The sequence below is a fragment of the Excalfactoria chinensis genome, chromosome 5 (assembly GCF_039878825.1).
Source record: "Excalfactoria chinensis isolate bCotChi1 chromosome 5, bCotChi1.hap2, whole genome shotgun sequence".
Taxonomy (NCBI): Eukaryota; Metazoa; Chordata; class Aves; order Galliformes; family Phasianidae; genus Excalfactoria; species Excalfactoria chinensis.
In genome coordinates, this window is record NC_092829.1 from 32,642,832 (window position 1) to 32,664,616 (window position 21,785).

A 21,785-nucleotide genomic window follows, 5' to 3' on the forward strand; every position below is an offset into this window, starting at 1 on the left:
GGGAAGATTCCTGTTGGGTGTTGACACCGCTCTAACTGCGGCTGGAAAGAGTATCCTTCTGCTGGGATCTGTATGTGTCACTTGCCAGCAGAGAGGAGGAGGAGCTGGAGATTGCTCAAGGGCTGGTGGCTGGGGCGAGGCTGGAACTGAGTCAGGCATCCACACACCTGCCTGTCTGCTTCAGGCAGCTTAAAGCACCAGAAGGTTTGGGTGCTCCTCAGTACCCATCTCCTGTCACATTTCACACCTGGTTTGAACTTGGGGAAGACCACGATGGGGGTGTTTTACAGCACAACCCAGGTAAGGAAAGGGAAATGAAGGCTCTGGGATGCTTTGTCCAGGCAACTTTAGCAGCTGGGGTGGCCTCCTGTAGGAGCATTGTTAAGCTCTGAGATTCCTTCTTCAGCACCTGGGCTGAGAGTAATGTCTTCTATCTGGGTTTCATGCTCACTTTGATTTTTTGCTTTGAGGAATGTAAGGGATTTCATACTGCTGTAATTGTACTATATTTTGTAAATGCCCAATTTATATATGGCTGCTGACTTTATCTCCCATCCAGTAGGATCTGGCAAAACAACCCAATGATGAAAACTAAAGAGATGTAACTAATGTGAATGAGCCCAGAGCAAAAGCCAAGAAGGTGCTAAATGTAGGCTCTCCTAGAAATTGTGGGAATCTGTAGGCATTAGCGAATGAATGGCGACACAGAAAGCTTTCCTTGCTGTGTGTGGACCTACATACTTGTGGCAGCAATACTCCCTGCTCAACCAGTAGTGTGCATGAGCTCTCCCATATGATTATTACATTGCTATGGTCTTTTTTTTTTTTTTTTTTTTTTTTTTTTCCCAATTCTTTTGCTGTTGGTGTTTGTTTTCTTTGGCTGGTTCAGAGTGTTAAACTGCAGAGGATTTTTTCTCCTTTCATTCCTTTAAAAAAGAGAATTATCTAGGGAGCAAACTATATCACATTCAGCCTCCCCCCATGCTTTTGATTAAGTATCGTGTTTGCCCATTCCTTGCTTGACAAAATCAAACCAGTTCCCTGGCAGGTTTGTTAAGGATCTTTTGATAACCACCTAGGTATATGTGGTATCCCGGGATTTCTGAGGATGCTTTCCTGTGTTGTTGCATAAAGGAATATTGGATAAGCTGAATTATTCTGAGAGAAATAATGACAGAATTGTTTCTTTCACTGCCCCCTTTAGAGAAGTTTGGAATGGGTTCCTAGAGGACATTTTTCAGGTCCTCATTTTCTGAGAGCTAATGCTGGTGTACATCAAATGTACCAGTGGAGGTATATGGCTGTATACCAGCTGACACGTAATGTCACAACATCACGATATCATTACTAGTTCCTGCTCTGCTAGATTGGCCACTATTTGTTGTGAAATAAAGCAGATCTATTTGACATTCCTTGAATTTGCACAGACCAAGATCTGTATCAGTTGTATTAATACAACACAACGAGGCTCACTGTTTTTCTGTGGTTGGGTTGTAAGAGCCAGTCAGCCACTACAATCTGAGGAGTCCCATGAGTTTCTGAAAGAATGGAAAATGGAGGGCAGTGGGGATTTGGTCTGTGTCTGAGTATACATCTAGGGGCTTTGGGCACACCTGGCTGTAAACCCAGCAGGACAGAGAGATGATGCACAAGTAAGAACCTCAGTCCAGAAATGTTTTATATGGTTAGTACTGAAACGTTGTATTTAACACTATATCTGACTGTGCTTCTGTTCTTTCTCTCAATGTGATAATGCTACGTATTTTGTACTCTGCTCTTCTATAGACAGAACCCTCTCCGTGCAACTTACTCACTGTAAAAATCATACGGATGAAAAATGCCAGGAAAGCAGACTTGTGTGAGTATCTTTATATACCTATCGAGTATATGTATGCTTGTTCAGCTACTTGAAGTATAACCATGTGAAAAACATCATAGAGCATTTCTGAAAGGAAAGAGGCAGAGATGATTGACTGTGGTGGATGAAGTTGAAGTAGCATAGTTCATATTATTTATTCTTAGATTTTTGTCAGCGTAATACTGAGATCCAGCCATCAGCTCTGTGTAGTTCAGATCTGTTTGCAGAGTGCATAAAATGTGGATTCAATTCTGAAGCAAAGAATGGATATTTATTTGCAGGAAATAATGTCTGAAGAAATTTAGACGAGGGCACTTCTTTCTATGGTTGCTTCTTACAGTAATGTCCATCCTGTCCATAACAAAGAATATTTTATGTGTGCTCAAGACTGGATATTTGACGTATCTCATGGACTCGTCTTTTATGGAAAGGTGTGGGTAGGCATTGGAATAGACTGCCCAGGAAAGTGGTGGAGTCACCATCCCTGGATGTATTTGGGAACTGTGTAGATGCAGTGCTTAGGGACATGGTTTAGGGGTGTGTTAGGTTGTTAGGGTGTGTTGTATTACGTGCTGTTTGATCTTTAATGGATCTTGTCCAGCCTAAGTGATTCTGTCATTTTGTGACTGTTGCATTTGATTCAGCCATAGGAGATGTATGTTTCAAAGCATAGTAGAGTGCTTGCACTATTAGCTGTTTCTGTTATTAGTAATTTTTCCAAACTGTTCAGAAATTGAAAAATATGTGAACATTTATTAATGCTCTGTAAATAACTGAACTGCAAAGCACTAGAGAAGAAGGTGCGACAATCACTTCCAGTATGAGGAGCTGGCTGTTTATCTTGCATTTATTCAGTTATATGGATAGGAAGGTCACAGTCTGGAATGTTAGTGTAGGAACCTGACCAGGTTAAATTTGTTAAGTTAAAATGATGTAGGTATGTAGCTCTACAAGAGATTTGTTTAGGCCTTTCTATAATACTGTTATTGCTCTTTAGAGTCCAAACATATATGAAGAGCAGTTCATCACTAATTTTTTTTCTGAAGAGAAGCAAGATTAATTCTTGTTGTTGAATGTATGGGGAAGAAGAGTCTATATGAACTTATTTCTAATGTGGGGAAAGGTGATCTGAAGTTCATTTAAAGGCTGGAGGGATATATCTTGCTACAGCTAAAACCAAAGTGAGGGTACAAACTCTAAGGCTCTGAAAGGAAAGAAAGAGGTGTGGATAAACAGGGCCCTAGGATATATTCCCTGATAATTGTGTCCTATTAAGTCATCTGCATGATAATGAGCTTACTGAATTTACTCTCTGCTTTTTCCTTCTCTCCACCAACACTTTTTGCTTCTGGTTTCAAACTATTTTGACTCTGAAGGGAGTTGCCTGTTTTGCTGCTCTCCTACCAAACAGTAGAAGTTTTTAGTGCCCAGGTCAGGTACTGAGTTGGTTGAACAGTTGCTTTATGGTACGACACTGTTTGTCTGACCTCTTCCTCTACTCAAAGGAGAGGTTTGGATGGCTGCAATGTTTATAGGGCATGACCTGGGGTTTGGAGCAGCACAGGATCTCCAGGCTGAGGATATTTCGTATTACACTGTGAAACTTGTACTGGATGTTATCTGCAAAACAGGGCAGTAAGCATTTCACCACCAATGTTGTCAAGCTGTTATCTGCTTGAAATGGTCATGTCAGTCAGACCATGGAGAGAGAAAATGGCACAAACAAAATAAATACCATGCTTGTAAAGGTGAATGCTTTGTTTATTGGGTACTTCCATCATTTGCAAAGAGAATCTCTGAAAGAACTGTCCAAGATACAGAAGAGAAGTTAGGAACAATGTTTGGACAGAAAATAAACACCTTTCCTGTCAGGCAGGGCAGTTGGTCTTTTGGTATCCATACTGGCATGCTAGGAGATGCACAAGTAAGAATCGCAGCAAGCCTGTGAGCAAGTCATTTTGTGAGTCTAAATGAACTGCAGTCTCTGCTTAGCAGATAGCAAGGAGAACTATGTGTCTGCTTATTAGTTCCCTTGACTGTAATTTCTCTTGTTATCACTCCTGAAGTGCAGGGCTCAATTCCCCCCCAAAAAAATAAATACTTGGCTTTGTACCCAGGACCTTGAATTTTGTGGATTACAGTGTTGTACCAGTCATGACACTGCCTTACATTCACTTGACTTCTGAGTCTGGTTTTGATTGTTAGCTGTTTATTTCCAGTTTATCTGAAAATTTTGCTTTCAAGCCACTTCAGCCTGTAGTTTGCTATAGAGTCAGACATGTAGAAGTCATATATTTCAATTATACACTTTTCATCATATCAAATAACACTATGATTCAATTTTTATTATTATTTTTTTTTTAATAATGACTTTAACATCTGGATAGTCAGTGGCAATGCAAAAGCTAGTGCAAGTTTCCTGTTTGTAATGGTTTGGCTTTCTCTGAGAAGAAATAAATAGGAGCCTTAAGATGAAAAATGCACCACTTTTACAATGTTTAGGGATTTTTTTGTGTGTATGTGTGTACATCTGGGAAATATTTTTTTCTGTCATGTTAATAATTACCTAGAGATTAGTTTGGCACACTTAGGAAGCCCCAAAGCACATGGGCTTCCATCCCCAGCTACTCTGACTTGTTTACAGTTCAATTTTCTTAATGATTTTTTTTTTTCCTCATTAATCCGTTACAAACACTATTTATTTATTTATCATAGCTGTCCTTTCTGAATAGAACAGGATGGCAAGTGTCGCCTATTTCCCAGCCATCTTAAACAATTTCAGTATCTAAGATCTTTCTGCTTCCCTCCAGTCTTGCTTATCCTTTTTTAAAGAAGTTAATCCCATTTTGTTATATTCTTCTCTGAAGATCCTCCCTTGCACTATTTCTGTACAGTCTCTGCATCACTTTCTTTAATACTCTTCTGGTGCTTGGACATTCTTGCAGTGGGGTACTGTGGCTTAATTTCACTGTCGTTCTATCTGCTTCATCTTCTGGATATTAAACGGAAATGAGAAAACCAGTCCATCACAACAGTCTCAAAACTTTAATATCGTCAACTACAGAACAGGTATTAAAAGACTTCTAATGGAAGCTCAAAGACTATTTAAATTACTTTCAATTTTTTTTAACTTATCATCTCTTTAATACATCCTTATACTATTCCATCTCTTTTTACCACTAATTCATCAATGTGCAAATAATATATCAACACTGATTTCCATTTGAGTATTGATTTATCACTGATGTCATCTGTGACATTAGTGCCTTGTTTGTGATCTGCACATTCCCTCTTCCCCTGAGAACACCCACATCCCCATCAAACTCAGTGGAGTTATTAATATTCTTGGACCAGCAAGCACTTGCCAGTTCCCACATTTGGGTGTGTACCTTGTCTGCATCCTGACTCCTCAATAGGGTGAGACTTGGATGTGCACCAATCCAACCCAACCTTATAAACAGGACTCCCTCTGTGGACAATTTCAAATTTCATGCTCAGCCTGTTAAAGTACAGGGATGCCAAAAGTTTGTGTAGGTTCAAATCTAATTGTGGAAAGGTCATTGAGACCCTGAAATAAAATGCAGCTGGTAAAATATATTACTGTTTGAGGATCTGTGGTCCAATCTGATACTTATTACAGGAACCTACAGACTTCCTCTTGTTTGGTTTTTGCACTAAATTATTATTTCACTGTTATTTATTGCTCACTTCACCATGATATTTAAGCAGTTGCCACTGTGTACCATTGTTCTAGATGCTGCTTCTAATCTTGTTAAAAAATAAGAGGATGTGGACAAGGGAAAAAAAACAGAGAAAAAATGTGAGGTTGTTATTTGGTAAAATCTCAGCAAAGAATAGCTTTAAGAATGGGTGTAAATGTCAATAGTGATACAGTGTGCCACGCTAGGTGAAGACCAAGGTGTGAATGTGTGAGAAAGCTTTTTATTAAAGTTTAGTTATAGGCAGTGGAGATTAACATTAAATGTTGCCTGGAGATAGGAAATGCTTTCCCAGGCTTGTCTGAATTATGATAGTTAATTTGTGAAGGGCCTTGGAAACAAAGGCATTTATTCCCACAGAAGCAGCCCATGTCCTTTTTATTAAAAACAAACATCAACACAAAACCAAACAAAGCAAAAAACCCTCAGTGATCTAAATTATCTAATAATCTGCATTTTAGAAAACAGCAATGCTAATCTACCTATCCACAGCCATACCTCTATTCAGATCCCCAGTGTTGGATGAAGAGCAAAAATGCATTTCTTTGCAGGTGGTGATAGTCTGTATTTCATGAGGTGATCCAAGTAAAGGAAATCCATGTCCATGGTAATGATTTGGGCAAGGAGATCAATATTTGAGATTACATGGTTGTTTTCAGCACAATAAGAAAAACTATACCTTGAGAGCCATAAGAAACCTTTTCCCCTAGAGCTGACCTCCATGTGAGTGCTTACAGGCAGTCCAAGAGGAGGAGGATGCGCAGATTTCTGTCCATGAAGGCTGGAAGTTGTGGCTTTTAACATCAAAACTAGAAGAAACTTCATGTTTGAGCCAGAATAGCTGGTGCCCTGCTGTTGTCTGAGGTGCAACATGGTACCAGGACCATGGTGTTTTTTAGCATGGGTCATGCAGTTGTAATGCTTTTTAATGGCAAAGTGCAATTAAAATCCAGTCCCGCAGCTATCCTGGAAGATAATTAGAAACTTAGCATAATAATTGCATAAAGACTGTGCTTTCATAAGCACCTGCTGCCACGCCTGCTTCTGGCAGGATATTGCCCCATGGTGATCCCATGGCTGCTGCATCAAGTATATTTCGACAGCTGCTAATGCATCATGGTCAAGGTGAGGGATACCAGATGCTGCTGGGAAGTTCTGCTGTGTGCATCATATGAACATCATCACTGCTGTTCACCTCCTGTAGTCAGGTGGTGTTTAGGCTTACGTACTAAAGTAATGAGGACTTGCACACGTGGCTGCTGAAGGGAGCTTTGTATGTATAAATGAAAAGACACCCAATATAAGGCAGTGTAGTGTTGGAGTGCCAGTCCTCACATCTACTTGTACATAGAGTGGATCAAGCACAGTATCAAGATCACTCACAAACTTGAGTGGATCCTTCTGATCCTCCTCTGAGATCTGATGAGAGTGTGTTAATCTCAATGGGGAGGTTAAAAATAAAAAAGAGATCAGTTAAAAAAAAAAGATTTTCATATGCAGCTTTCCTCTGCATTTCTCAGAAGTCAAGTCTGCTGTTAAAACTAAGTGTAGTCAGATAGAAGTGTGTCTGCTGCACAGTTAAAGGAATGCTTGAGTAGGTGTCATTAAAAATAGAGAAAATATAATGCTAATGAAAAGATTGATATGTGTGGGCAATGCTGTGCCATGCTATCTTTGGCACTTATGTGGTTTGTTGCTCCTAACTAATAAACTGTGTTCTGGAGGGTGGTCATCCTTGACTTTGGAGCATGGATTCAAAGGATTGTAAATCTCATGATTCACATTTGCTTTTTACTGCTTAATGATCATGACAAAAAGCATTCCAGGAGGAAATGATGATCTCAGCACTGCAGACAGCTGCTAACCACTGTTTCATACCAAAACTTTAGTCCCAAACATCCCTTACTTACAAAGTAGCTCACGTGGGAAACCAAACTCTACAGCTGAGCTTTTCACCTGGGAATGGGAATTTAAAACCCTAAAGCTTCCCTCCTTAGTATCTGGGCACATACAAATTCATAGCCCAATTTTATGGCCTTGATTCAAAAATAACAAGGCAAGAACAATGCAATCTTGTGCAAAGTAGCTATGTCATCTCACTTTAAGCTGGGAATCACAGACAAGATTTCACCTGCCCATCGTGTTGCAAATGCCATTACTACTCTCTCTACTACCACCTTTGGTGATATAGTACTGACTTAATGACACCTTATCTGGCCTCCCAGCTTGCATTCTGTGAACTCAAAAATTCGATCAGTGCAACACTTTATGGGGTACAAAAACTGGCTTACCAATCTGTTACTTTCCTACTTTCTTCCACAGTAACCCAGTCGGATTGCTATGTGAGCCTGAGACTGCCAACAGCCTCGGTGCAGAATTTCCGAACCAAAACAATTCCCAACACCAAGAACCCGACGTGGAATGAGACCTTTCACTTCACAATTCAGAGCCAGGTTAAGGTAGGAGATGTGGCTATGTTAGTACCGTTTCTTTTGCATTAATTCTTGAAGTTCTTACCCAAATTCCTCTAGCTAAATAGAACTATCTGTACTATCTTATTCCTATAAAAGCTTACACAGTATGTTTTTTTTATGTTTCCAGAACATTCTGGAGCTGAAAGTTTGTGATGAAGACAATGTAACTCAAGATGACCATCTCCTCACTGTTTTCTTTGATGTCTCCAAAATCCAGCTTGGAGAAAACATTCAGTTGAGTTTCCAGCTGAATCCACAGGTATGGATAAATTTCAAGGACAAAACTAAGCGGACATGGTTAGGTGAAGATGTGTTTATCTCAGTTTTTCTCTCACCTGTTTGGCATAGATCCCTTTCTTACTATCCATTTAGCCAGTTGAGTATACTCATCTGTGTCAGGGGCTGCTGACAGCTTTTGTTCCTGTAATTACAGTGTTGTTAGGATGCTACTTTTGCAGATAGACTTAGCAATGTTATCAGACTTGTTTGGTTGCTCTACTTGATGTCAAAATTTTGAGAAATTTAGGCATTCTTTTGCAATTGGAGCTCAAGATTCTGACTAAGTTGAGACAATCTCATACTGAGGATTTAGTGATGTCTAGGCCTGGAAATACATTACTTGTATGAGTGCTGATTTGATTTGATTGCTGTTTTGGGAAGGCTCTCTGTGCTGTCTTCCTTCACACTGGCTCTAGAAGGCCCTGAGGGACTTGGAGTTGCACCAAAACCTGCAAAGGAGGAATGCAAAAGACAAAGGTGAAGACTGAGCATGCAGTGGGACTCTACCCAACCAAAGTTCATTTTTCCAGAGCATCCTGGGCTTTATACTCTCAAGCATGCCACCATATTAGTGTGCTGCCAGGCCCATTTATACAGGTTCTGGATGAGGACAGGAGAGGGACAGGATGGTTTAAAAGCACAAAAGAAATTCAGTATTTCTTATGCTGAGAGTTAGTGGGGAATACGGAGAGCTTCGGCAGGGGAAGAGGAATTGCAGGTGGCCTGTGAATAAGTGAGGATGAATCTGTGGAATGGCAGAGGAACTGTCAAGAGGTCCTGCAAGATATGTTTATGTTTTACCTGGAAGGCGTAAACTAGAAGCCTGCTGATATAAATCCTACAAAATTTAACATATGCAACATTGAATATAATGGATACAACACAAAGAAAATGAAATCTGTTGCACATGCAGTAACTAAACTGGATGTTGGCTCGTAGGAGTCCCCTGAAGTGCACAGATTCCTATGGAGTATCTTTCAGGACAGGAGAATCAATATGGAGTGACTGTCTTTTCTTCCTTTTTCAGGGAAAAGAGGAGCTGGAGGTTGAATTCACAATGGAGAGTAGGTAGGTAAAGTTTAAATAGATGATCAGCAGAGGAATGTAGCTCAGAGAGAAAATGTTTCTGGTACAAAACATCCATTTACACTTGCAGTCCCTTAATGCTGTCATAGTCTGAATAAAACAGATGGGAACTTTGGGTGTTCAGGAAAAGCTTGTGTGTGATGACATTTAAGAAAGAGGCGCATGGCACTATGTGATGTGTGTGCAACCACACCAGGCATACTGAGACACTAAAGCACTGTCACAGGCGCCGATAGGAGCACAGAGATGTCCCTGGTTGCTGATGCTCCCTAGCCTGCAGGGACTCTGTACAGCAGGATGTTTTAAGTTTTAAACCTGTTCTTCTCCTTACTGTCAGTTCCCAGATGTTTGCTTTGTTGTGAGAATGTAGGAGAATGATACTTGAAATTTTAACAGCGGGAATAAATCTACAATTATTTATTACTGCGTTTTTATGCTGAGAAAATGGGCAAGTAAATCAGTCCTAGTGCTGCTATTGATTTTTAAGGTAAATGGTAATTTTTTTTTTTTTCCTTTTTGTATTATGGCATGTTAGATGAATTCACCAGCTTTTCAGCTGTTGTCCCCAGGTTTATGCCTCAACAACACAGGGCAATAGTGTAATTCTTCCATTTTTGTAAATTTACTTAATTGCATCAGAAAATGATCCTATCTGATGTAGTGAGTAACTTCTCTACTCAGCAGGTCTTCCCAAATAGAGCAGCCCAGGTTCAGACTCAGGCCTGTAAGGGGCAGACTGGACTGATGCCAAGCTAGAGTTTCATGTGCTGTTTGCCCATGCTGGCTGTTCAAATACAAGTTTTTAAAGATAGAGAAATAATGATGAAGGAAAAAAAGAATCTAGAGAGTGCTAGTTGTGAACTGATTGTTTTCTGTTTTGTCTTTCAGTCCGGATCCTCCTGAAAACATTGTTACTAATGGCGTTTTAGTGGTAATTTTTATTACCTAACCCATTCCTTGCTGTAGGGCTGTGTTTACTGCTGTGCTGGCACTAATGGTGCTGGGCAGCTGCTTCATAGAATGGCTCCGAGGCATTATCTGTGGGGCAGATCCAAACAGAGCATGATCAAGTGGACATCCATCTGTCACATTCTGGCTGGGTACAGCTGGGCTGAGTGTACTCCCTGGGGTACCCATCCCACTTCGTCCTGATGCCAAATACCACCTTCCTGGGCTTGGTGGGTGGGTGAACAGATCAAACATATGCCTAGGGGTCTGGCTAAAGCAGAGCTTAGCGGTAGTGAATACCTTTTTCTCTTTTCATCCCTGTCTCTTCCAGTCCCGTGAAGTTGCTTGTCTGGATGTGCAGGTGAATGGCGGCAGGCTGAGGAAGGATAGCACAGGTGAGTCTTCACTGATGTATGGAGTAAATCTGGAGAGTGTCTTATGGCAAAAGCACTCAGCATTTCCCCCTCGAACTCCCCTGTTTAAAATGACTGAAGATGCAAGGTGAAATTTCAGGAACATCAGTGGCCTCTGGAGTGGGCTGCAATTGGCCAAAACTATTGAGTCTAGAATGAACAGTTTGTGATCTGGTTTTCCTGCTGAAATTCTTTCCCCTGTAATAACCCCTTGTCAGAAGGTTATGACTTTCCAAAATGTTTCTGTACAGCATTGAAGTTCTCTAAGTTCTGAAACAGAGCAAAATCTTCCTGTCTTCAGAGGCAAAGATAAGCATTGGGACTCCTTCCTCAGATTTCACATTTAAAGATTTATTTATGTATAACAATATATGCCACTAGGTGAAAGATATATTAAAGTATATTAAAGTATATATTAAAGCATATTACCAAGGGTACCTGCTGTGTATTATAATCAGCACATCACTGCTGTGCCGAGCCTGTGTTTGTAGGCCTGTGTATGTCCTACGCAATTTTAAAACATCATGCTCTGACACTCCTTAGTACTTTCACACTGAAAAGCACATTTTTTGAGCGAACTTAAACCAAGGATTCCTTTTTAGTTCTCAGCATAATTAACTTGCAGGGTATCATAAACAACCTTGAATCCCACTGACTGCTGGTGGGGTTCAGATTCACAATATGAAGGTTTCTTTGTAGTTAAGAAGTACAGTCAGTAGTAGGGTGTTTTTGAGTATTATTAACTTTAACATAGCAAAGACCATTCATGAAGATGTGATGTTTGTTCTGCTATCTCTTCAGAGAGGAAATTTGCACTGACAGTGGATGGCTCATATGAGGGGATGCAGACCCACACACTGAGCTCATGCTTGTGTGCGGCCACACCAGCGAGGTTCCACTACATCAAACACCATCAGTCGGCACTGACTGTGTCACTGCCACGGCGCAGGCGGCTCAGTAGGGTACGTGGTCACCCATAATGGGCAGATGACTCTACATGCTGTGTTTGTCTGGGGACCTCTGAGGTCTGTGTTGTGCAGACCTGTTTAGGCAGAGCATGAGAAGTCCTGTGTGTATGTGAGACTGGGGAGACTGCTCTTTACCTCTTTTTCCCCTTTTATATAATTATTATTATTACATTTTCACCCCCCCCTTTTTTTTTTTCCAGTCTATATCAAGTCAAAATGAAAGGGATATGAACGAGTCTGTGACTCTAGCTCTGAACTTGCTTCCTATACAAGAGAAAATAACAATAGCAGAGGTGAGAACAAGTCCTTCTTATAAAATCCAGTCCAACGTATGCTCAGTTTGGTGGGTGATGTGGATTTTATTCTTCAGTGATTCAGCTCAGTCAGACACGTGCTGCATTTGTGAAGTGAGAATAACAGTCACTCACTGTGTAGCTATGCAGTGTTTATTTGTTGGGCTTGTTTGTCCTGCATGTGGTTCCAGGCACACTTTTCAACTCTGTTCTGTCCTTAAGCTGATTTCCTCAGGGCAAATCTAATACATTCACAAGTGCTCTATGTGAGCTAACTGTAATAGACAAGACATTTAAGGCTGATAATTTGCAGGGGAAGTCTAAAGCAGAAGGTAAAACAGAGAACATTGACATGCCTGTGTTTCAGATGCTTATATTTCAATGATCTCCCTTGAAAACAAAGGGAAACTAAATGTTCATTTGTGCAAAGCAGAGGGGCCCTATTGCTATCCAGCCCAGATTGTGCTGGAACCCATTATGGATCTCAAATCCCAGACAATTGCTGGCCAGATCTTGCAGCAAATGCAGTAAGACAGACTGTAGGTGGTGTGGGTGAGTAAGATGCAGGATTAATGACTGGAATGTGCTTACAGTGTTTGTATTGTGATTTTCAGGACAGGACAATTGACTTGTATGCAAAAGCAAATGAATGGTAAGTAAGTTTTCAGCAAGGCCTGATGCTGTAACTGGGAGTCACTTGCACCTACACATGCGAAATCAGCAGGGGGCCGTGCAGGCTCAGTTGCAAGCAGAGATCTAGTTCTGCTTCTCTTTGCAGGCTTTTGTGTGCATAATTCTCCTTTTTCAGTAATGTATAACTAAATCAGGGGTCCCTTTTCCTTTGAGTTTCAGAACTGTGCACTGTTATGCCCATGGACTGAGAGAGCAGCTCCACACAGAAATCATATTTCTGTAAAATACAAATAAAACAAAGCAAGGCATGGAAGCTGCTTCCCTAATTAGCTGCAGTTCTAGCTGATGGTGGTTTTCTTGTTACAGGCACATATGGTAGGCAATACTGAAAATTGAAAAATCAATTATATGAGCAAACAAAACCAGAGGCTTGCTATAGGAACTTCATTACAATACCATGACAGTACGAAGTGTTCTCTTTCATTCCCATTTACATTTTTAGTAAAAGCTGAGGCAATTAGCAGAGGTCTGTCTGTGGTGTTGCACTTTCTCATTTATTACATTACTGTTCATGAAGCAATCTGTAAACACAACTGGGATGACTACTGCAAGCAATAGTATGTAATATTTGTGCCCTGGTTTCAGGACCCAGGGTCTATGCTTCAGGCCAAGAAATCTAGATGCCCGCCTGGGTTTTGACCTGTGTGTGGATGAACAGAATTTCCTGCAAAATCGGAGGAAGGTGGTTGCTGCTGCACTGAAAGATGTTCTTCATCTGGAAGAGGACCTACAAGACCATGAGGTAACTAGGAAATGCACCACTTGGGGATTTGTCTCCGATCTACGTGTTTTATTTTATTTTACTTTTGTTTCACTTTTTGTGAAGTATTGGAATAAGCTGCCCAAGGAGGTGGGGGAATCAACTTTCCTGGAGGTGTTCAAGAAATGGGAGATTGTGGCATTGAGGGACCTGGTTAGTGGGCATGGTGGGACTGAGCTGATGATTGGATTAAGTGATCCTATTGGTCTTTTCCAACCTGGATGATTCTATGATTCTCTGTGTCTGGGTGTTGCTTTAGCATGAATGTCTTCCTTTGATGTGAATATCCCTTGATGCCACTTCTCTGTCTGTGTTTTGTTTTGTGTTGAGCAGGTACCTATAGTAGCTGTGACAACAGCAGGGTGTGGGATAAGAGCACTGACAGGAATGTATGGCAGCATGCTGGGTCTTCAAAAGTTGCGTGTTCTGGATTGTGTTTCATACATCAGTGGCTCATCTGGCACAACATGGTGAGGAGCCATTTTGATTCTACTGCTTGGATCTAATTATGTGAAGCAAAAGCCTGCTTTACCTTGGCTTTAGATCTTGGAAAATGTAAAAGGGGTGCACTGAGTTATTACTTGTTCTTTGGTCTATGAAAAATGGAATCACTCATGAAATGTCTGTTGTGCACCGTACTTTTTGGTGTCACTGAAGTAACTTAACCCAAATTAAAAGTTGAAACTTTAATGGCAGTGCAAAAATCCTTAATCCTATGCTACATTTTCCTTTATGATTAATTACTGTTGGACAAAACAGCAAAGACAGCTGGTAGAGCTGCTTGAATTGAATTCAGAGCAAGTGATTATCTATAGATTTGCATTTCTGTTCAAAGTAACCTCAAAACAGAAGAGTGATCTAGAGCTAGTACAGTAAGAAATGCCCAAAGTATATCCTCTCAGTTCTAAAAGCTCCATCTTTGCACCTCCCCATCCTGTTTCCTGCTTGCAGGACCATGACAAAACTGTACGAAGATGCTGAGTGGTCACATAAGGATCTTGGAGAAATAATTATTGAAGCTCGGAAGCAAGCAGCCAAGTGCAAGATGGGTGCTTTTTGCTTGAGAAGTCTGAGGAATTATTACAAAGAGCTGAGTCAAAGGACGCAAGCAGGACATAAAACATCTTTTATTGATCTGTGGGGACTTATGATTGAATCAATGTTAAATGATGGGGTAATGTCTGCACAGCTATCTTCTCATAAAGTTGGTTACCTAATCTTTATGACCATTACAAGAAACTAAAATCCTAGGAAGAAGTACCTGGCCTGTAACACTATATTTGAGATGAAGGCAGAACACCAGTTACTGCAGTAATAACTTGGAGATGCAGTGCATGTCTACAGTGAAGCCTAAAATGTGACTGAATATAATGCAGAAATGCTCAGACTAGTTCTGGCATGCTAATTAACCTTTGTAGCTGTCCAAGAATTTTTTGAAACTCTGAAGTGTTTTTTTACAACTTCACACTTTTATGTTTCCACTGCTGTAATGTTTGCTATATTTACACAAGCTGTAATCATATACTGTACATACTGCAGATGTACTTCTTATGTAGTTACTGCACTTTGTGCATTAGCACTGAGAAAGTGTGTAGAAAATGGCTAGAATTTCATGTGGCTCAAGTGCACTCAATATATCCATTTCATGTAAAAGATAAGCTGTTAGTATTGAACAGCTCAAGGATTTTTCCTCAGTGGGTGGCACCTTCCAATATGTTTCATGACTATTTTTGGCCACAAGTGTCAGTAACACCATGCCTTGAATTCTTTTGTTAAACAGATGAAATAATAGCAGAATTAGCCAGATCTGTTGTTTGTTTGTCATTCCTTCCCCCTTATATTTAACAATATAAATCTAAAACAGCATTTGAAGCATCTTATTCCTGGTGTCATACACTGGATGTATGACATGGCTGGTTCTCTTAACTAGAGTTATTCTCTCTCTCAAGATGTTTTTCTTATTGGCTATATGGAAATAATTCTAGGTGGAAATTAAGATAAATAATATTCCATATTCAGACATTATAAGCTGATGTCTTTATGAAATGGATTATCAGCTAACAATTTTTTTATTTTTATTTTTATTTTTTTTTTAATATCCAGAAATGCTACCATAGGCTTTCTGATCAGCGTCGGGCAGTGAACCAGGGCCAGAACCCACTGCCCATCTACCTTGCCCTGAATGTCAAGGACAAAGTTACTACCAAAGATTTCAGAGGTAATGATGTTCCAGTTCTAGGAAAAGAGATTCATTTTTACTCAAGGTTACAGTGTAGATATTGATACTGTGAATAATGACAAATAGTTTTAAATTCTTCCTCCAAGCCAGAAGTCCTGTTCAGAGACTGTGAACAATAGCTGGAAAGCCATAAGATATAAAGCAGCAGTTTAAGAATTTGTATGTTCTCCTGGCATGTAAATGTGCATATTTAGATATTGCCTTCAGGTGACCAGCACAGCCTAGATCCATGACACTGCCTCAGAAATACCATCATTTCTTCAGGAAAGTGATTCCCAGAATCTTTAAGTTCACTTAATGAGCATTTTTCATAGTTGACTAAAGGTAATAAATGCAGTAGAAAACAACACATCCTAGTCCAACTTTCATAAGAAAACATTCCACTTTCTAAAGAGTAGCTTAAAATTTCCCTCATTTCCTATGTTATTCTTTCCAAACCTCATGAAAAGTGTGATCACTGTTTCAGTTGCCTGCTGGATCTGAGAGGCAGTGGTAAGCAGGGCTTGCTTTGGGCTCATGCTAAAACAGCCTGCCTCCAAAAGCACTGAAGTTCACTCAGTGTCTGCTTGTGTTGCTGCTTTTAACATTATGTCCTCTGGGCTGGTGGAGCTAATGCTTGTCGGTATGTGTATTGGCAGAGTGGGTAGAGTTCACGCCCTACGAGGTGGGATTCCTGAAGTACGGTGCCTTCATTCGTGCAGAGGATTTTGGCAGCGAGTTCTTCATGGGTCGTTTGATGAAGAAGCTCCCTGAGTCCCGAATCTGCTTCATGCAAGGTGACTTAACCAGCCTGGGGGAGTGGCAAGACTTTAATACAAATACTAATGATTTGGGAAACTAGCAAGCTGTAGTTTTGCAAGTAGTAGCAGGGGTCACACTGTGCTAGGTCACATCAGAAAGGGCTCAATACCACGGTCACATTGATTCAGTATGTTTCCTGAGACTCTCACACATTTTTATCACTGAGACTAAGAAAATGAAACTAAAGAACGACAAATTAGTCATGTATGTTCGCAAATGCTTTTAAGATATCACTTTCCCTTAGCTTGAAATCATTTTAAAATTTGCAGATCTGTGTGACTTGGCAGAAGCTGAAGGAAACAGTAACAGGAAATAAACAGAACAAGAAAGAGGGGAATCAGTAGAGGAGCTGGCTGAAAATAATCCTTTATGGAAAGAGAAAAGAGCAATGCAGAATTTGTCTTTGTGTATAAATATGTTGTTCTAAGCAAAACATGGTGGGAGGAAAAGAACGTTGAAATTTCTTCTGAAATAAATTTGCATTATGAGTCAAGTTTAGCACTGTAATAGATATCTGGGCCTACATAAAAGCTGGATAGAAATGCAAAAACAAACAAACAAAAAACTGTGGAAGGAGCAGAAGGCAGTTTTTAATCAACTCCTTAATGTTTAGCTCAGAAATACCTATTACACCTCTCCCACTTCCTAGGAATGTGGAGTAGTATCTTCTCCAAAAACCTCCTGGATGCCTGGCATGCAGCGGACAATTCAGAGGACTTCTGGCACAGATGGACCCAAGACAAAGTGACTGAAATAGGTAAATCCTCAGTACCTTTGGACTTATGGCCTTCCTCTTCCAGGCCCCTCTGATACAGTAATTGTGCTCACATTTCTGTTTTGTTTCTCTGGTGCTCTTGGTCTCAGAGTAGTGGAGACACTGGGAATATAAAGTGATTTGATGTTACTGAATAGACAATGCTTTGCTTAATCTGAGACTGGCACTGATGAGATTTATATCAGAAGATAAAGCACCATCAGAGACAGACCTTGATAGAAATATAGGGATCAATATGTAAGGTGTTCCCTGACATGCCGAGTTAAAAGACTTGCAAAGAATTATTCCTGACAAGGCTTCATGTCACCTCTATTTTTAGCCAGAAGGAAGCTTGAGAGTTGTTTTCTTTTTTCAGTTTTATTTCCCCTAAATTGTGCATCCTCCCCCCAAAATCTGGCTGAACCGCAAGATTTAGCAGAGGTCCAAAGAAGTCAATAGAGTAGGGATGTATCACACCAGCTGAGAAAGGCAGCTCTGTAGTAAAAGACCATTCCTTAAAAACATTCATGAGCACCTTCATGTTAAGATTCAAGCGACGTCAGTGATTCCATGGTGAACAGATTTGGGTGATATTTCTGTCACTGATTCTACCTCCTCTTTGTTTCTGATCATATATATGTGACTATAATTCAACTGCATGTAACTTATGTCATGTATCTCCAGAGGAACAACCAGACTTGCCTGAGAAGCCCTATGAGATGGCTACGTGCATGTTCACTCCTACAAGTGGCCTCTCCACAACTCTGAGGGATATTCTGACAGACCGCCCTGCTGTCTCCAAGTATCACAACTTCCTGAGGGGCTTTCAGATGCACAATGAGTACACCCAGCACGAACAGTTTGCAAAATGGAAAGGTATAGACAACACTCCTGTTCATGTGTCACTTCCAGTATCACAACTGATGATTTTTGGGAGTGTTCAGTAGTGACAGTCCTTACTGGGAATAAAATAACTAGAGATGGGTTTTGCATGTACAGAAAACCTGACATGAGTTTTGTGCAGCTCATGGGTTTGGAAAGACAGAAAGAATGTAAGTGGAGAAGCTGAAGAAAGCTTTAGGATTGCTGCATAACATCCAAAAGCAAAGGAAAAATCCAGAATGGGAGGGGAGACTTGCCATCCTTTTATTTTCTAACTTCACTGATGTTTTTCTGCAGCTTACTAATAGCTTCAAATTTTTATTCTTTAGATACCTTGCTGGACAACTCTCCTAATGATCTGAGGGGCCACTCAGAGCACTTGGAGTTGGTGGATGCAGCTTTCTTTTTTGAAACTAGCTGTCCACCCCTTCTGAGACCAGAGAGGAAAGTGGATGTCATCATCCATTTAAATTACACTGGTGGATCACAGACCTTGGTGAGAAGTCAAAAATGTCATTGTTTAATAACAGCTTTTCTTTTGCTTTCTTCGGCTTTTGGATAGGTGTCCATAAAATGTTATTAGCAGAGGTTTCCAGGCCTTAGAAGAGTAGAAATTCTCAGAGGGAAGAATATATCCATTTTTTTCTGAAATCACCTTTGAAAGAGCGTTAAATAGAAAAATCAGAGTGCTCTACTTCACCAATAATGTACAGAGCTGCACAATGAAGTTATTATGGTTGTTCTGCAACTTTCATTACAATTGTCTGTAAGATTTTATAGCACAAATATGGTTGGAAAAGCTTTTTCTCTGATTCATTATGCAGAATTTATTTTTCATTTTCCTTAGATATATACTATGTATATGCATTTTTTCTCTTAATGTGGTTATCTTGAAGCAAGGTATCGAAACGCACTTACTGTATTTACTGAGCTCTGATTATAAAATAGTTATATACTTTTCCAAAAGTGATATTCACCACATAAAAAGACAGAATTCCAAATGCATACTTGCAACTGTAAACCCACCCCTGAAGTGCACCACAGGAAACACAAAGTTCAATTGTTAGGTTCTGTCATTGACTTTAAGTGGATGATACTTTAATGCTGTTCCTATGCTGTAATGTCAGAGGGAAAAAAAAATTCTCTCTGGATAAGCTGGAAAAGTGCACACAGAGCTACTTGTACTGACATTTCTTTGTAGTAATCTGAATTCCTTGAGAAATATTTAATTCAAGCAAACAGAGGTATTACTTCAGTGTATTGTTAGGTAGTTTAACAAAACTTGATCATCACAAATGAGCTTTGTGATTTAGTTCTGTATTTTGAGATTTAATTCTCATGAAATGCTTGAGATCTCACATTATTTCTAAAACCTGAAGCCTAAGTCTTACTGTCTTTGACAGCAAATTTAGGATTGCAATTTTAGTTGTGTTCTGATTAAAAAAAAAATAAAAAAAATTAATGTAAGACCTTAAATAATGATGCTCTCTAACAATCTTTGAAATTACTTGCTTTCTTCCTAAGTCATACTTAAGTTTTAGAAATGTGCCTTGGCCCAAATTTAAACCCTCTTTGCTATCTTTCTACCAGGTATTCTATTACAAGTCTCATTTTCAAATAACTCCTCAGGCAACAGGAGAATTAGGGATTGTGCGTGCTCACATTATCTTCAATTTTACAGTACTACTGAGTCATCTTGTGCAACTTAACATGAATTACAGGGCTTCAGAAACAACCTGATCTTGTGTATGTTTTCCATTTTTTATTCTGCTGCTATTGGACAATGACCAGCCTCTAAAGCAGGCTTGCAGCTACTTCTCAGAGCAAGGAATTCCATTTCCCAACTTTGGGCTGAAGGATGATGAGAAGAACCTGAAAGAGTGCTATATGTTCGATGGTGCAGACACCCCCGGAGCTCCTCTCATGCTTTACTTTCCACTAGTGAATGACACTTTCCAAAGATATGTAGCACCTGGTAAGTTAACATTATCCAGCTATTTTATTGACACAGTGAGTGTTTTGACCCTGAGTTTCTCTTTATCCCAGTACGAAAATCCTTTGCTTGCTTGTTCCTACTAATGAATGCACTGAATAATGGGATAACATTAACTATTTGTGAAATCTTGTGTATAATTTCAGTTTGAGACTTGGTGCAGTTCAGAGAAAGAAGTGCATTCCTCAGGTGGAGGAATGGGAACTTATTTCTTCTTGTGGTATCCATAATTTCACTTCAGAGTGAAGAACAAAGTGCAGTTTTCAAATTATGTATTTTGTGATAGTCAGATAGGAAGAACTGCCTTCACAATATAGAATGTTACTGAGGAGGACCACTGTGCTTTCTTTTTGGGTTGTTTAATGCATTGCTTGTATGTTCTGGGAAATGAAAGCAGTAGGATGTAAACTAAGTCTTGTTAAATACAGTCACAGCCTCCTTTTAGGGTAGTGTTTTAGACACTGCCAATATTTTTATTATGATTTCCAAGGCAACAGGCATTCCGCCTCATCCTGTGCTGTTCCTCTCTTTATTCCTTCTACCATTAGTATATATTCTACTTGGTACCGATGGGGTAAGACTTTGAATGACCCTCGTGAGATGGTGTGCTATAAGTCGATCAGTAAAAGGTACCAGTTGCAAAGGAATGATGGCTAGTGACACTTGTTCATTAATTCCAAAAACACTTCATTCAGAAGTAGATTTTTCAGGGATCAGAGCACTGCACCTGTGCTTGTAACCACATCTGCCATCTCTCAGAATTATTCCTGACACAGTCTATTATAGTCCCAGGGAATTATAGTCCTCTACAAACTTCTCCTTTTCCTCCAACAGGCATGTCTCGCAGTGCTGCGGAAATGGAACAGGGCAAGGTTGACCTCTACAGTTTCTGCTCTCCATACTCAACAAGGGAGGTGTCTCTGAAAGCAGAAGATTTCAACAAACTCCAGAAGCTGACTACTTACAACATCATGAACAATGAGAACGTGATTCTTCAGGCCTTGCGTATGGCCGTGGCTCGGAAGAAGCAAGCTCTGAGCCAGCCTGTATCACAGGCACAGGCCACTGGTTGAACAGTATTTCCTCTCTTATTAAGTATTTATCACAACTGCACAGAATTATCTATCAAATGCAATAGCTACTTCACTCATCCTGGGGAGTGCCATTTACTTCCATATAGCCTTCTCATAAAAATACTCCAAAACTTGAAATACTGACTTCAATGCCAAACAGTTCAGTTTAATAAGAATAGTTGCTATTTTTTAATCAGGAATTTTGATATCAGACAGACTGGTCTGATGTTAATACCATCTTATTGTTATGCACAGAATGCAAATTCAGCTGTGTGTGTTAGGGAAGTAGTTTTAACTTTTTCTCTGCACTCTGTTATTGTTTTGGTGGTTAGTATTTTTTCATATGCAAAGTATTCTAGCATTTCATTGGGACTGCTGGTAGCAAATCCATGAAGCCCATAGAAGGTGGTGACCAAGCAGTATCGATTAAAATATTTTACTTGGTTCTAATAACTTGAATTAAATGGTGTTCTACCTCATAATAGTTTTGTTTCTCACATATGTTTTTTGTCATTAACTGCCATGAGTTATCACATCATACTTAGTTTTTCA

The 21,785-nt window shown here is 39.9% G+C and overlaps 1 protein-coding gene across 1 annotated transcript; it reads left to right on the forward strand.

Annotated features, from left to right (window-relative positions):
- Positions 1 to 273: 273 nt before the first annotated feature.
- On the forward strand, positions 274 to 21,233 carry LOC140253637 (cytosolic phospholipase A2 epsilon-like). Its single transcript, XM_072339383.1, has 20 exons — positions 274 to 300; positions 1,786 to 1,858; positions 7,900 to 8,036; positions 8,179 to 8,310; positions 9,358 to 9,398; positions 10,305 to 10,347; positions 10,696 to 10,759; positions 11,579 to 11,739; positions 11,946 to 12,038; positions 12,653 to 12,690; positions 13,317 to 13,473; positions 13,825 to 13,961; positions 14,443 to 14,665; positions 15,595 to 15,709; positions 16,369 to 16,506; positions 17,181 to 17,288; positions 17,970 to 18,161; positions 18,497 to 18,663; positions 19,959 to 20,142; positions 20,995 to 21,233. The coding sequence occupies exons 1-20, from the start codon at positions 274 to 276 to the stop codon at positions 21,231 to 21,233; spliced, it is 2,469 nt and encodes an 822-aa protein (XP_072195484.1).
- Positions 21,234 to 21,785: the final 552 nt, after the last annotated feature.

What these genes read in the sequence shown, in the direction of transcription:
- LOC140253637 (XM_072339383.1), top strand. Translation starts at nt 274, where the DNA reads ATGGGGGTGTTTTACAGCACAACCCAG. An exon ending in AGAAAATAACAATAGCAGAG is followed by an intron (nt 12,039 to 12,652) that starts GTGAGAACAAGT and finishes TGTGATTTTCAG; the next exon opens with GACAGGACAATTGACTTGTA. An exon ending in CCAAAGATATGTAGCACCTG is followed by an intron (nt 20,143 to 20,994) that starts GTAAGTTAACAT and finishes TTCCTCCAACAG; the next exon opens with GCATGTCTCGCAGTGCTGCG.